At 42.0% G+C, this 15,163-nt stretch overlaps 1 protein-coding gene across 1 annotated transcript; it reads left to right on the top strand.

Moving 5' to 3' along the window:
* The first annotated feature begins 119 nt into the window (after nt 1-119).
* On the top strand, nt 120-14,553 carry LOC119646132 (DNA repair protein complementing XP-C cells homolog). Its single transcript, XM_038046481.1, has 7 exons — nt 120-572; nt 7,466-8,238; nt 11,100-13,177; nt 13,262-13,503; nt 13,562-13,787; nt 13,853-14,021; nt 14,090-14,553. Exons 1-7 carry the CDS (start codon nt 391-393, stop codon nt 14,422-14,424), a joined length of 4,005 nt encoding a protein of 1,334 aa, XP_037902409.1. The 5' UTR covers nt 120-390; the 3' UTR covers nt 14,425-14,553.
* Nucleotides 14,554-15,163: the final 610 nt, after the last annotated feature.

Here is a 15,163-nt window from a genome sequence, read left to right as displayed (position 1 = left end):
TTGTTAAAATGGACCGGAAAAGATACTACCTTGATAACGTATCAAATGTGACAGCCGAACACGGAAGTTTAAGAACCACTGATAGAAAGCATTTGTTTGTCATAATACTGACTTCGGGCGCCATTACCACTTATACTGACCGGGAAGCGTTGGTTTTGCATAATTTTCCGTCAACAACTAATTTTGAATGTAATCTATAATACCAGTATCATGTCAGTTGATGTATTTCGTTTCTGTAAAACTCGGTGTTTGTAGTTTCGCGGTTTGTAAGCAAATTGAATTTGTGCCGAAATCCAATTGTCAAAAATTGAAAATCTTACGGTAGACGGATCGGTTAAATTTCACAACATTGTTTGCTGCCGAAGGAATCTCAGGATCGAATGTTGAAAAATGTCTAGAAGAAAGAAAGTTGATTATGCTGAAGGTGAAAGCAGTGATGAGGAGGAGGACTTTTCAGCGAGTGAAGATGAATGGCAACCAAATGAAAAGGATATATCCGACGGGGAGAGTGAGGACGATAATGATGAAGACTTCGATGCGGATTCAACTGCAAAGTTAGCCAAAAGAAAGTGGTAAATTTTCTTGTCATTTATATTTCTCCATTTCTGTGAACAATGTATGCAGACTGTTAATTAGCTCGTAGTTGTTCTTGAGTGCAAACAACTATTTGCATTTAATTTAGCTTCGCACAGCTTCAATTCTGTCAATGACAGTAACCTGCCCAGAACTGAGCGATTTAAATATCTCGAGTCAATGCTATCAGCCAATGGACAACTGCGTTATGTTCCCCACATAAAACAACAATTTTTTCGCAAAACAACAATTTTTTATTTTCTAGGAGTATTGAATATAAACTTATAGCTAACTTAGGGACTACCTTAACACACATACTTGCTGAATTGCCTTAACACACATTCTTGCTGAATTGCTTCAGTGTACTGACGAACTGTCCAATCTCGTCTGTCGTTGGAAACTGTTTCGTTGGTAGGGAGGAGGAGAGGTTCAAGTCTGGATTTAAGGGTGCGGTTGATGAGTTTCCAGTTCGCCTTCTGGAAGTCAGGGACTAAAATGGGTGAGGGCCTGGTGGCTCTGTCAGGGAGTGAAACATGTAAGACCACGGCATCATGGTCACTGATACCGGGGGCTGTTCCTAGGAAGGGATAGGTATTGGGATTGGGTTTGATGGTGAGGTTGCTGCTGATTAGGAAGTGGTCAAGGTAGGAATGGTAGTTCCACCACAGGTGTCTCGGCCTAGTGGATTGGATTGAGGACGGTCGGTTCTGAACAGGTTGAAATTTGGGAAGTTGGGTCTATGTCTGTAGTGCAGCCTGGTTTCACACAGGAGCACTATGTGGGGTTTATGCTCGCAAAGAAATAGCTCGAGTTCGTGCCTGCGGGCACGGCCGATGATCGAGTTAATGTTCAACTCGATGATCTTAACATCCATTATTGGACGTTAAAATACCGACCATCGTGTTGAACATTTGCAGGAATTCCTGCGCACGTCGTCTGCGAAGGACACAGATGGCCGCGTGAAAGCAGGGTTATCGATTTTCCTAGGAGTCAGAATGGGCCGGGTGGGTGGTGCTCGTTTTGCATTGCAAGACCTGCTTGTTGTTTATCTGTTCGAAGCGCACCAGGGTATGTTGGATCGCCCTGATGCTGGAGATCTGTTGCTCCGAGAACGAGGAGTGGAATGTGACCAGCCACAGATCTAGCTGTACATTCACGGTTTTCGCCCAAGTTGTGACGAAAGGCTTCACACTCACCGCGCTGGAGGCTCCTTGCGCCTTCAGTTCTTCTAAAATCTCGGCAGGCGAGAAAGAAGCGTCCTGGCCCCTGAAGATGAGGCTTGTGGTTTTTTCTGAGGGAAGGGTGTAAGTAAAGAACTTGTTCTTGTTCTCCACCAGGATTTTTTTTGCTATAGGGTAGTCTTCAGGCGTTTGAGTAATAATTTGATTGGAGTTACCTGATTTTTTAATCAGGTAACTGTTAGGTAGGATGGTAGGGCGAGTGGCGCCCGCGATGTTTGCTCGATGTGGACAGTGGTGTCCATCACCTCAGCTGTTGTTGTTGGTGTCGTTGGTGTGGTTGGTGGTTGAGTAGCGGCTGACGTCCCGAAGGTCCGGGCGATGGTCGCTTCGAGCGACTTGATGGCGGACAGGAGATGTCGGTTGTTCGCGCGTGCTTCGCGGAGTTCTCTGAAGAGCCGCTTGTTCTGCTTGCGCAGAGCAACGGAAACTTGGATCGTGCCAACGGATGCGGAGCTCTTCACCATTCCGTCAGAGTCTCATTGCGACTCGGTCTCGCAGTCGCTCGACAGTGTGACCTCGGATGCCGTTTCGCCTCCATCGTCGGTGTTTTCGGACTTATCGCCAGTCGGGCTGTCCGTCGCCTTGCGTCGCTTTTTCCGGGTCACCTTCGTAAACCCGGTCGCGTCCGTCTCACTCATGTCTTTCACTTTCTGATTCACTTGATTGAATTTGAATGTTTTTTTTGCACTTCAATTGTTTTTGTTTATTATTTCTGCACTTACGTTATCCACTATCACAAATGTCACACACCTAGCGATTTCGCACTGATTTTTACTTCAGATACTCGTAAACACGTCGACTAACAAATCCACACGTCCGTCTCGGCCGGGCGCTGAGAGTGAACTGATGTTCCCCACATAGGAAAACACAAAACCTTTTTTACCTGAAGCGTCAAGCTTGCGGTTTCCCGACCTGTTTCTATTCGCTAGTGTCATTTATTGAGAGTGAAATTATGCGGTGTTTCCAACGATTAATTAATTGAAATAATAAAACTTGTTGTTTCTTTTTCGTTGGTGTGGGTATTTATTCTTGCAAATACCGATATTTCGGGAACCACTTGTTCCCTTCATCAGTGCAAACAAGTGCAAGGTGTTAACGGTATTTGCAAGAATAAATACCCACACCAACGAAAAAGAAACAACAAGTTTTATTATTTCAATTCAGTCATTTATTGGTCCTGCAAACACCGATATTTCGGGAACCACTTGTTCCATTCAGTAGTTACTATTATTAACTTTATTTGTGCAGATATTGGAATCGGATGTATTTTGAGGCCTAGATTTCATTCATGCAGATGCATCACTGTAATTTTTTTCAGATTTTTCGGTTGGATAAAATCTGGGAACGAGGCCTGTTTCTCTTTTTGGGGCACACATTTTGAGCCCTATCTTTCCCCTATGTTTCACTTAATATCAGATATAAGATCAGTTTCGAAAAATAGCCTCCGCACTTCCCACCTTTCTAACAAATGTCAAAACTAAGACTAGGTTCTGAAAGTGCTAATCGAGCCCTTTTATTTTTTACCCCACATAACCATATGCTGTGAAAAAAAATTTACACCTCCCTTTCCCATGGATTGGGTGCCCCCCGTGAAACTCAACGCGAAATGGCGCTACTCGCTGCATGTAAAGGGGCACACATACCACATGTTCCCACCAAATTTCGTGACAATCGGTTCAGCCGTTTCCGAGTAAATCGGGCATAACTGACAGACAAACATTGAAGCGATTTTAATAAGGTTTTCTTTCACACAAAACCTTAAAAATGAGACGAAGTTAAATGACAAACTACGCAAAAATTGATATAGTTTCGGAATTGATGAGCTTTCATCAGTGGAAAAATGAGCGCCTTGATAAATATGAACAGCTATTGAAACAATAGATATCTGACGATTTAATGACCATCACAGATTCGAATGTATAAAAGTTAATTGACGGAAAACTGCAATTGTTAGACGTTGAAGTAAAATTTAATTGACAAGGTTATACGCTACTATATAATATGATTGCCCTTCATCCCTTCGTGGTGTATAGAGTGTCAAACACATCTACGCGTCATCGTGGTGTATAAAATGTCAAACACATCTACGCGCCATCGTTCGCGGTTATCTGAAATGCCCTTCAGCGCTCCCCGACTTCCCAAGACGCTCGCACTCATCTTTTACTGTTCTGCGCCAAATACTCTTTGGACAACCCAATCTTCGGCCATCTTGGGAGTGGATTCAACTGTATGGCGTAGCCAGCAATGCATTGTCGCCGCTTCTTAAACCTATCCGCTGCCACTTCCGTTTTCCAATCACAATGCGTACAAGTGCTACTTGGTCGGCTTCTTCGTTTGCGATAATGTCAGGCCAGCGTACTCCGATGGTACGACTCAGACAGCTATTGACGAAAGCTGGTAGCTTTTGGGTGACAGTGGATTCCCATATGCTATTTCCGTACAGCAACACAGAAAGGATACTAGCACAGAACAGTCTTAATTTAATTTTGGTGTTGAGATAACTGCATTTCCAAATATTAGACAGGGCAACGAAAGCAGATCTAGCGCTGTTAATGTGTCGGGCAACATCCAGTTCGATGCCACCGTCAGTAGAAGTCACTCTTTCTATATATACAGATTGATCGACGCCTTCGATGTTCTGCCCATTAATGCAAATAAGGAGAATGCAACGACCCGCCAGACTGAAAACCTTGGTTTTGTTGGTCTTTAGTCCAACTCCATGGCCATGTGAAAGAGTAAGCAAATTTTATCAGCGTAGTCGAGGTGTTTGAGGGAAGACAAGGACAAGGCAGCACGGAGAACGTCACCGATAAAACGGAGAAATAATATCGGTGACTAGATGCGTGGACTTTCCTTTGGAACTCAAATTCCTCCGAGATTTTACCACCGTCCAGCACGTGGGATTTTCTGCCATCACATGTCCCTCTGATATTAGCTATTTGTTTCTCCGAAATGTCCCTCCTGCGTAGAGCACTCCCGATACACTCCTTGCTCACGCTATTGACCGCTTTATGGAAATTGATGAGGAGCAGATGCAACGAAGATCAAAATTCCGCGCACTGTTCCAAAATGATCCGTAGAGTGTTGATGTGATAAATGCAGGATGACTCGGAGATGAAAGCAGCCTGTTTTCTGTCCATTAAGCTTTCGGAATGTTCTTTGCTGCGTTCCAGGATTATTTTAGCTATTATATTTACGATGGCAGGGAGCACGCAGATACCCCTCCAATTGTTGTACTTAAAGCAGGTCCCCGTCTTTGTGATCATGATGATCATCCCCTTCTTCCACTCTCTGGGAAAGGTCTCCGATTTCCAGGATTTCTGTACGAGTGGAAGCAGTAGATTTGCAATAACTGCAGGTGCAACGATTAATAACACCCCACGACAAAGTGCTGTCCGAGGGGAGATGTTTTAGATGAGTATAACACAATTTTATTAGTTTTGGGATTAAGGACGTAGGTGGAGAAATTAGTAATTCTGTGGGATAGATGGAAAACGCCATAATGTAGGAAAGGAAGTGGACGCGGCGATTAGGTCCCGGTAGACTACTGAGAATTCCCAAGGATAATTGTATTTTCTCTGTAGACACTTCACCGTGGTAACAGTAATCATATGAAAACATTTTGTTTTGTGTTCATCTTATGTGCGAAACTTTCTATGCACATTTTTCCGTTCGTATATGGCCAAAAACGCAAAATATTCCTTCATATTTTTTTCAAACTACAAGATATACGTACGTATTACAGACGTAAATATTATCTTCTTCGTCGATAGTAGTGCTTATTTTATCAAGCAAATATTGATCTTTCGGGAACAACTTGTTCCTTTCTTCAGTGCACGGGTGTATACACCCGTGTTGTAGTTATCTTGCAGGTATAGAAGGCTATACAGGCTTTCTCAACTTGCAGTTCTATGTTCAATCTCCAATTTAGCTTCAGATCCAGGATTACATCCAGATGCTTTACATTGCAGTAAAGAACCAATCATTGCTCATTCAGCCGCGGGAGGCGGAATTCGGGTATCCTTGTCTTGGGGGTGAATAGCATCAGTTGCGTTTTGTTTGGATTTATGCCGAGTTTGCATTATGCGGCCCACAGATTCACCTTTCCCAACGCTTCTTCCATGATATCATTCATAATGACGGAAAATATCCCTGACACTAATATCACCAAGTCGTCAGCATACCCCACCACCATCACCCCGCTCCTGTCCAATACTCGTAAAATTTCGTCCATCACTATTAATGGCGCCATCCTGAGGCATGTCTCTGTTCACAGCTCTGGTTAAGTGGCTACCTCCCAATTACGACTGGATTATCCTAGCTCTTAGCATGGATATTATCTAATGGGCAAGATATCCGTTGGCATGGCACTCTCCATTTATACACAGCAGAAAGCGCTGGCTGTTTGCCTGGAGTTCCTCCTCCTTTACCCTGTCTACCTGACTACCCTGTCGTCAATGAGGAGATGCTGGCCTGGCCTCAACACTGATCCCAACCGCCGGCGCTGGTTTGCCGCTAGCAGAATTCCCATTCGCCAACACCACATGTAAGTGACATCTGGCCACGCCGCTGAAGGGTGTCGCAGTTTGTACCTCGTCGGCTGGCTGTTGGTACTTATTTGCAGAGGTTGCTTAGCGCTTATTCCTTGTACACTCTGTTCCGCTTGTGTTTTTGTTCGACTTCGTCTTGAAATCGATTGCGTATGAGAGCGTTTGCTGCTGTATTTTTTTAACAATTGCCTAGTATCCCGCTCGTTAACTGTCCTGGGCTCCTTATACATGGCCTTCTGGTATTGACTCTTGAGCAGGACTCCAGTGGACTTCCGCTTGGCCAGCATCGACTGTACTGCCTTCGACGCTTACTGTCTCCTGGATAGGTGCTAGCAGCTCGTTCTCCGATAATGCGCCTAGCATCACCAAGATAAGGTTCTTATTTAAAATTGAAGGTGTGCAAGGCATTCAGAGTTCGCATACTAAAGACCAAGTTCCCCATTGGCCACGGCGTCCTCGGCGTATGTTGCCTCACCTTGGTTTGGGGACCTCCTCGAAATCCCGTTGCCCCTAACCCATGACTAGCGGGTAAGCATATCCCCGCCAGTTGGATAAACATACTCCCAGCCCGGGCTTACACATTCTCGCTCCGCACGAGGACGGTTTCCAGCGGCCACTAGAAGCATAATTTGACCAGACCGCCACAGTGTATAATCTCTTTGATTTAGGCAAAGAATATGATGTAACATTACAAGATGAAATCAGCTTTTTTTATGAGCGTTATGCTTTCATGCTTTGCTCTTTATTATGAATTCATGGTGGTTTATTATTATAGTGCGTACTGCAGTTTGTGCATAATTAGAAGAAGTAAAAATTTTGCAAATTGGTTGAACGTGGGTCTCTTGACCCCATGCCCCAGGCTTGGTGGTTGGTGTCTCGGTTCTATGGATTTATCATTTGTGTACAGCATTAAGTGTAATGATAAAGAAATTGAAGGGGCCCGTCAGAAAATAAAATGAGATAAAAAAAATTAAGAAAAAGGGGGCGAACAGGAGATATAAGATCTTTCATATATCATATAACCGAAACTACTTCTATCTACCAGAGATAACCATTGGCGCAAATGAAACTTCAATTTTATTTATTTTTCCTTTATTCTAGCTCCTCGAAAAAAAGTACATCATCAAGCAGCAGAAAATCATCTGGTAAACCTAAGCGAACGACCTCTTCATTGCGCAGTCGCATGCTAAAAAAATACAAGCCCACACCGCATATACTTCCCCCCTCGCCTGCAAAGCCTATTAGTAAGGATATATCGAAAATACTCGAATCATCAAAATATCAAGGGAAAAAATCAATCACCAGCTCACAAGAAGATGACGATTCTGATGGTAGCGGCGATGACTATCTTATCAAGCCCAATAATCTTGACCTGAAATCCAGTTTCTTTGATGTGACGCAAATGTCGAAAACAACATCAGAGGATAAAGTACCAGAATTCGATTGCAATGCCGGAATGAATCTGAGCGATTCAGAAGATGATGAAGAAGAAATCAAGCCAACCACATTGGCATCACAAATGATTGAAGAAGATGAAGAAGTCAAAACTAATTCTAAAGGATCTTCAAGTTTGATAGCAGGAATCAATAAAAACTCGGCTGGTCAAATAGATTTCCACAAATTGATTCAATATAACAGAGAAGCAAATGAAGCTGAAGAAAAACTGAAAAATATCAAAGCTGCCACTTTTAAAAATGAAGATAATTTAAATGTCTCAAAACTATTAGCAATGGGAGAAGGTAGCAGCAGTTCTACAGCTGTAGCACATTGCAGTCAAAGTACTCAAAAAGGCAAAGGAAATGTTGCAAAAAAGCGTAAGAGAGCCACCGATCTAGTTGGAAGTGATTCAGATACTGACTGGGAACAAGTACAAGGTAAAACTAAAAAAGTGTGTGGTGGAATAGAATAAGATCTCATTTTTAACTAATTCATATGTCACATGTTTGTTTTACTCATTGAAAACATGCATCACTCTTAATTTTACAAGTCTCTGTGCGATAGTTAGCCTAAGTAAGTCTAATATAGAATTTGTGATGTCGATGAAACTTTTGTTTTTGTTAAACTTATTAGTGGTAAATACATGCACTCCTCGAGACTTTACACGGTATCCTTTGTAATTATGAAAAAGTGAATATCTTATCTCTTATGACGGAAAGGATTGATGGAATAAATGGTGCAAACCTCCTTGACTAGGTTAGTTTTAGGCAACTTAATTACAATTTCATTGCATTCACTTGCACTTACCATTTCTAATAATGATAACGTATAGGAAATATGGTTTCAACGTGGGGCTTTATTATTAGGTTGTTACACATGAAATGGCTGATTTCGCAATCAAGTGAAGTTAATTGTGATTTTGCTGTGTCAAATCACCACCAGTTGGTGTTTTTAGTGTCGGATAATGAAGTATAAATCCTCCTACATTTAATCAAGCAGTCATTTGAGTTTTGACCATCGTTGTGATCATAGTGAATAAAAAGGAAAACGGTCTACGACAAGGGGATGCCCTATCATGCGTCCTCTTTAACCTGGCCCTCGAGAAAGTGATCCGTGATGCTGAGGTAAATGCAAAAGGTACGACCCTCTTTAAGTCCACCCAACTACTGGCCTATGCTGACGATATCGACATCATGGGAAGAACCACCCGAGACGTACAAACTGCCTTCATCCAGATCGAGCAGGCGGCGCGAGATCTTGGTCTGCACATAAATGAAGGCAAGACAAAGTATATGGTGGCAACGACAGCATCGAAAACCAAACAACCAACAACATCAAACCCCACTGGTCAAACAGGAAGAATAAGGATAGGAGAATACAACTTTGAGGCCGTTGATGATTTCTCCTATCGTCGAAAATCACAACCGATAACAGTTACGATGAGGAAATCTGCGCACGGTTGTTGTCAGCCGACAGAGCCTATTTCCGCTTACAAAAACTGTTTCGCTCGAAAGGTCTCACCATAGGGTCAAAACTTTCACTGTACAAGACAATGTTCTTGCCAGTCCTCATGTATTCCTCGGAGACTTGGGTTCTTAGCAAGAAAAATTGCGAACTCTTGGCCGCGTTCGAGAGAAGAATCCTTCGAAGAATTTTTGGCCAACTACATGAGGATGGACGATTCCGTAACCTACATAACAACGAAATTTATGAGCGATGCTATGATCGTCCGGTTGTGGATAAAATCCGGCTCAATAGGTTACGGTGCGCGGGTTACTTAATCCGTATAGATGAGGATGATCCAGCCCGGAAAGTCTACAAGGGCAATATCTATGGTAGAAAAAGAAGACGAAGCAGACCCTGCCTAAGATGGAGCGATGGCGTAGGTCAGTACGCCAGACAGCTTTTAGGGATATCGAATTGGTGGACCTCGGCGCAAAACCGGGATGTCTGGAGTTCCTTATTAAGGCAGGACTAGACCGGATACCGGTTGTTGCGCTGTTGATGATGATGATGAAAAAGGATAAAAGAATGGAAAAGAGCCAAGAACGCCTTCTTTTTCTGTATGAGTTCAAACTTGGTCATAAAGCCACGGAGGCGACCAGGAACATGCGCATTTGGTGGAGCTGATACGGTAAACGAACGGACCACACAGCGGTGGTTGAAAAAATTCCGACCAGGTGACGTAAACCTTTAAACTGAGCCACGTGGACATCCAGAACCATCGATTGACAACGACAAGCTGCGTTTGCTAGTCGAATTCGACACACGTCAGTCTGTGAGAGACATTGCAGACAAACTGGGCGTACACTATTCGATAGTTTCCCGGCACTTGCAACAACTTTGAAAGGTGAAAAAGCTCGACTCTCCCGCAACAGAAGCGATCCCTTTTTGCACAGAATAGTGACATGTGATGAAAAGTGGATATTATACGACAATCGTCGCTGATCAGCACAATGACTAGATGCTGATGAGGCACCGAGGCATATGCCGAAACCGAGCCTCCATCCGAAGAAGGTAATGGTGACTGTTTGATGGTCTACAGCTGCAGTTATCCACTATTCTTTTTTGGCACCTGGAGAAACGGTAAATGTACAGAAATACTGCGCCCAATTCGAGGAAATGCACCAAAAATTGAGTATTCAACGGCCGAAATTAGTCAACAGAGATGGTGTGATACTCCTTTACGACAATGCACGACCTCATGTATCAAGAACAACGGTTCAAAAGTTGAACGAATTGCAGTATGAGACTCTGCCTCGAGCTTTCGCCAACCGACTACCACTTTTCTAAGCATTTGTATCATTTTTTGGCGGAATAACAATTGAGGAATGAAGAGGCCATCAAAATTGCCTTCGACGAGTTTATCAACAGCCGAAAATTGGATTTCTACGAAACTGGCATACATGCTCTTGTATCTCGCTGGGAGAAGTGTTTTGAATCGACTGACACCTATTTTGGTGAATTAAATAAATTTTTGTTAGCTCGACAGTCCTTTTCCAAATCGGCGATTTCATGTGGAACAACCTAGTAGTTTTCATTGATAACATTACAGCACACATGCATGATTCTGCTCAAGCCTTTCTAATAAGGTGCAAACTGATCAATTTTGCAACTTAGCCTTGAATAATCCAGAAGAAGTTATTTGTTACGGAATGTGTATTGGTAACTTTTCATTTGTAATCTGGAGTGAAATATACGATGCAGTTTGTTCCACATTAACGTATGCTTCCTAATTTCCTTTGCGGAACCTTTGAGACAATGTTTATTTAATAGATTAAACATTTTTTTGTTTTAGATCATTCAACATTAATGTCTGAACAGAAGGACATTCTACAAATCAATATTCCTCTGCCCACCAAGAGTTTGGACGAGAAAAAGAAAAATACTCGTGATGTTGAAATGATGATAAAACGAAGGCTAAATCGCGATATTAAAGAGCAACGTGCATATCTTCATAAAGTAAGCCTTCTATGCCACATTGCCCATGGTCTATATTGCAATAGGGTACTAAATAACCCTTCACTGATGGCAGCTGCTCTAAAACTACTTCCTAATAAAAGTTGCTATCCAGACGGAGCCACGTGTATAAAGTATTTCGAATCCATTGCAAAGTGGTTTAAACAAGCCATTCCCATTAGAAAAAATCAAATGTATTTAGGTACGAACAAACGGCCTAAGTTGGGAGTATCTCTGGCACTTCAAATTAAGTACAAAGAAGCACTTTGCAAGAAGGATTTCGTGTTGATCTTCATTATACTTTTACGTGCTATGGGGATACCCTGCAGATTGGTGATAAATCTGACACCATTTTCAATACGGCCACCGCAAAGTGAACTTCATTCGTTATCCACAAAACCAAAAGATGCAAAAGTGGAGCAAGAGGAGAAGGTTAAAACAAACCGTAAGGGAACCGAAAATAAAGAAATCGATTCAACAGAGAGCAGCAAGAAGCATGCAGTTTCTCATAAAAGGCACGACAAAAAAACTGAAAAGAGTAGTGAGCATGACCAAAAACCAAAGGCTGAAAAGAGAAAAGAAGAAAAAGCTACTAAAAGGGACGAGAAGGCGGTCAAAAATATTAAACAGGCAGATGAGAAGGAAAAGTCATCTAAATCAAAGGAAGACGATGAAAAGGGCAAAAGGAAAGGCTCGGAGAAGAAAGAACTTCATAGTGACAAATCCAATAAGAAGTCTTCAAAAAACACAGAGAGAAAGAACGAGAAGACGAAAAACGCTAAACCACAGAAGAACAATGAAACTGATGGCACGGTACTAACGCTTCCTAAAGAAATCTCCCAAACCATATCAGAATCTACAGTTGTATCTAATTCAAAACAAGTGAGTGGGACAGTTACTACATCGTTGGGTGCATGCGCCGAACCAACCAGCAAAACCGAACAAAATCACCCAGAAATATCAAATATAACTAAGTCAGCACTCAAGCAGGACTTGAGTGCTGAAAACGTCGAACCATTATCAGAGAAACTTGAAATTGGTTCTGAGAAAAGTTCGACTTTAAGTAATAACCAAGAGGTTGATGCTCCTCCGGAATTGGAGAAATGTGGTGGTGAGATGGTGATGAATTCCGATTGTCCAGACGCTCCCGTATTGTTACCGATGGTAAAAACTGAATCTAATGAAGACTCAATCACAATTGGACCGTCGGAAATTCCAGGCACAGTAGAAGATACTGTAAAAACTTCAAGTTCACCATTACCTCTCATGAAAGAAGAAATCACTGAAAATACAAAAACATCTCTTTCACAAAAGTTGAAGCGCAACGTAAAGAACAAAAAAACAACCGCTACAACCTCAAACGAGGCCAGCGAGGAGCCTGCGGAAATGGAAACCGAACATTTCAAAGAACTCCAAAAAAACGTTCCAAAGCGAAAGAAAGCCAACACGAAACAAAACGATGCTAACGAACTTCCCACTACTACCACGAAAAAACGAGGTGCTAAGGTTGAGTCAATCTACTTTCAAATCCCGACAAGGCGCACAACTCGCTCCAGAGCAAAGCAACAAGAACTTGAAGGCACTGAACAGCCTACTATACCGCAAATGGATGGAGCAGATGATAATACCCGTGTCAACTTGAAAAAGCTTAAACCGAAATCTCGTAGACCATCAAATTCAGATGATGATTTTGTTCCGTCACCACCAAAAAAACCTCGTCCTAGCACAGCTCATACCTCTTCGAAAGGAAGTAGAAGCAAAAAGGAACGACAAGTTCTCTCGAGTAGCAGTGAAGAGGATGAGAAAATCAAGAAAAATAAAATGGATATTTGGGTCGAAGTGTTTTCGGAGAAGGAAGAAAAATGGGTCCCTATTAACTTATTTAAAACACAAGTTGATAATCCGGATGAATTGAGAGTAAGTTTCAATTTTATCTCGATAAAGTTATAAAATTGAGACCTTTTGGAAGAAAATCACTTATCACACTTTTATCTCAATCAGAAATCAGCAACTGCTCCAGTTGCTTATGTTTTTGCATGGGATAACGATAATTCAATGAAAGATGTCTCTCCACGATACTGTCCACATTGGAACACGGCTACTAGGAAGCAACGAGTCGAAAGCGAGTGGTTGAATATTGCAATAAGAAGCTATACAGGAAGAAAAACGAGCCGATCAAAAGCCGAGGACATTGAATTCCACCGGATGCATTTAGATAAGCCTCTTCCAAGTTCAATTGCAGAGTAAGTTCAACATACTCAACTCAGCTACTAAGTTTGGCTTTGATGTGATTATTTTCAGGTACAAAAACCATCCGTTGTACGCTTTGCAACGTCACCTACTAAAATTTGAAGCAATTTATCCACCAGATGCATTGACACTAGGGTTTGTTCGTGGTGAGCCCGTCTACGCTCGAGATTGTGTTCATAATTTGCACTCACGCGAAACCTGGCTTAGAGAAGCTCGCGTTGTAAAACCAGGGGAGAAAGCGTACAAAGTCGTTAAAGCCCGGCCGAAATGGGATAAGGTAAATGCAATTCTATGAGTGTTCAATGTTCTAGTGATTCTCATTTGGCCGTGCTTTTATTTTAGTTAACTAATACAGTAGTGACTGATCTGCCATTGGATATATTCGGCAAGTGGCAAACAATGGAATATGACCCACCTACTGCCGAAAATGGTATTGTACCTCGCAATGCGTATGGTAACGTGGATCTCTTCAAGCCCAGTATGTTACCTAAGAAGACCGTGCATTTAGACTGTAAGATATCCTCCTCAAAAATGCATCACTTACTTTATTTTCACTAATTTTCTACTCAAACATTCCAGTACCCGGGTTAAATAAGGTCTGCAAGAAATTGAAAATTGATTGCGCGCCTGCCGTGGTTGGCTTTGATTTTCATCAAGGCGCTTGTCATCCTTTGATTGAGGGATATGTTGTTTGTGAAGAATATCGAGATATTGTTATTGACGCATGGAATCGTGAACAGGAAGAGGCAGAGCGAAAGGAAGATGAAAAGTATTATCAAAGAGTTTATGGCAATTGGAAAAAATTATATCGTGGGTTGTTAATTCGAGAGCGCTTGAAGCGAAAGTACAATTTTAAAACTTTGAAAATTGATGATGGAAAACCGAAGAAAAAGAAGAAAACCGAAAATCATTGATGTTAAAGAAGAATCTGTTTGTGAAGATATCTGGAAAAGTTAATTTTTTTTTGTTTATATTTTGCTTTGTATACTCTTTTGTAACCGTTGTAAAGTTAATATCTTAAGATGTTGTTTTTTGTACCCTCATAGTTTGTTTTATTTCCGAACACAAAGTCTATTATCGGCATTTATGTTTGTAAATTCTTAGGGTATCAAATCGAGTACAATGGGTCTGAGCGCTCAGAGGATATGACTCTCCTCAAAAATATATAGGGGGTATCAGAGGGAAATTAATATTTCGATACTGGCGAGTTTCGAAACTATAAAAACTAGCTTTTTAGGACACCCAAGGGAGGAATTTGAATGAGAAATGAATGTCTGAACATATAGGGGGCAAATATAGACACGGATCACTATCTCGTTGGCATGGTGCTCGAAAAACAACACCACCCAGAATCCCCTCTGACAATCAGGTGAGAGTTAACACAGCCCTCTGCAACACCTATAAGAGGGAAATGGTTGCCGCAATAACCGTAGTCAACAGAGATCCTGAAAATGGAGCATCAACAAATGATCTTCACAATCACCTGAAGAATGTTATCATAAATACGGCCACAAACATACTTGGCCCTAGCCGCAACAAGAGTCGGAACGGCTGGTTTAAATGCAAGCTAGCAACGGAACGGAAGAATGCTACATACCGAGCAATGTTGCATTCTCAAAGAACGCGGGCACGCGCAGAGATTTATCACGAACT

The sequence above is a fragment of the Hermetia illucens genome, chromosome 1 (assembly GCF_905115235.1).
Source record: "Hermetia illucens chromosome 1, iHerIll2.2.curated.20191125, whole genome shotgun sequence".
NCBI lineage: Eukaryota > Metazoa > Arthropoda > Insecta > Diptera > Stratiomyidae > Hermetia > Hermetia illucens.
Note: the sequence above shows the minus strand (reverse complement) of the source record. Positions and strands in the feature narration are given on the sequence as shown.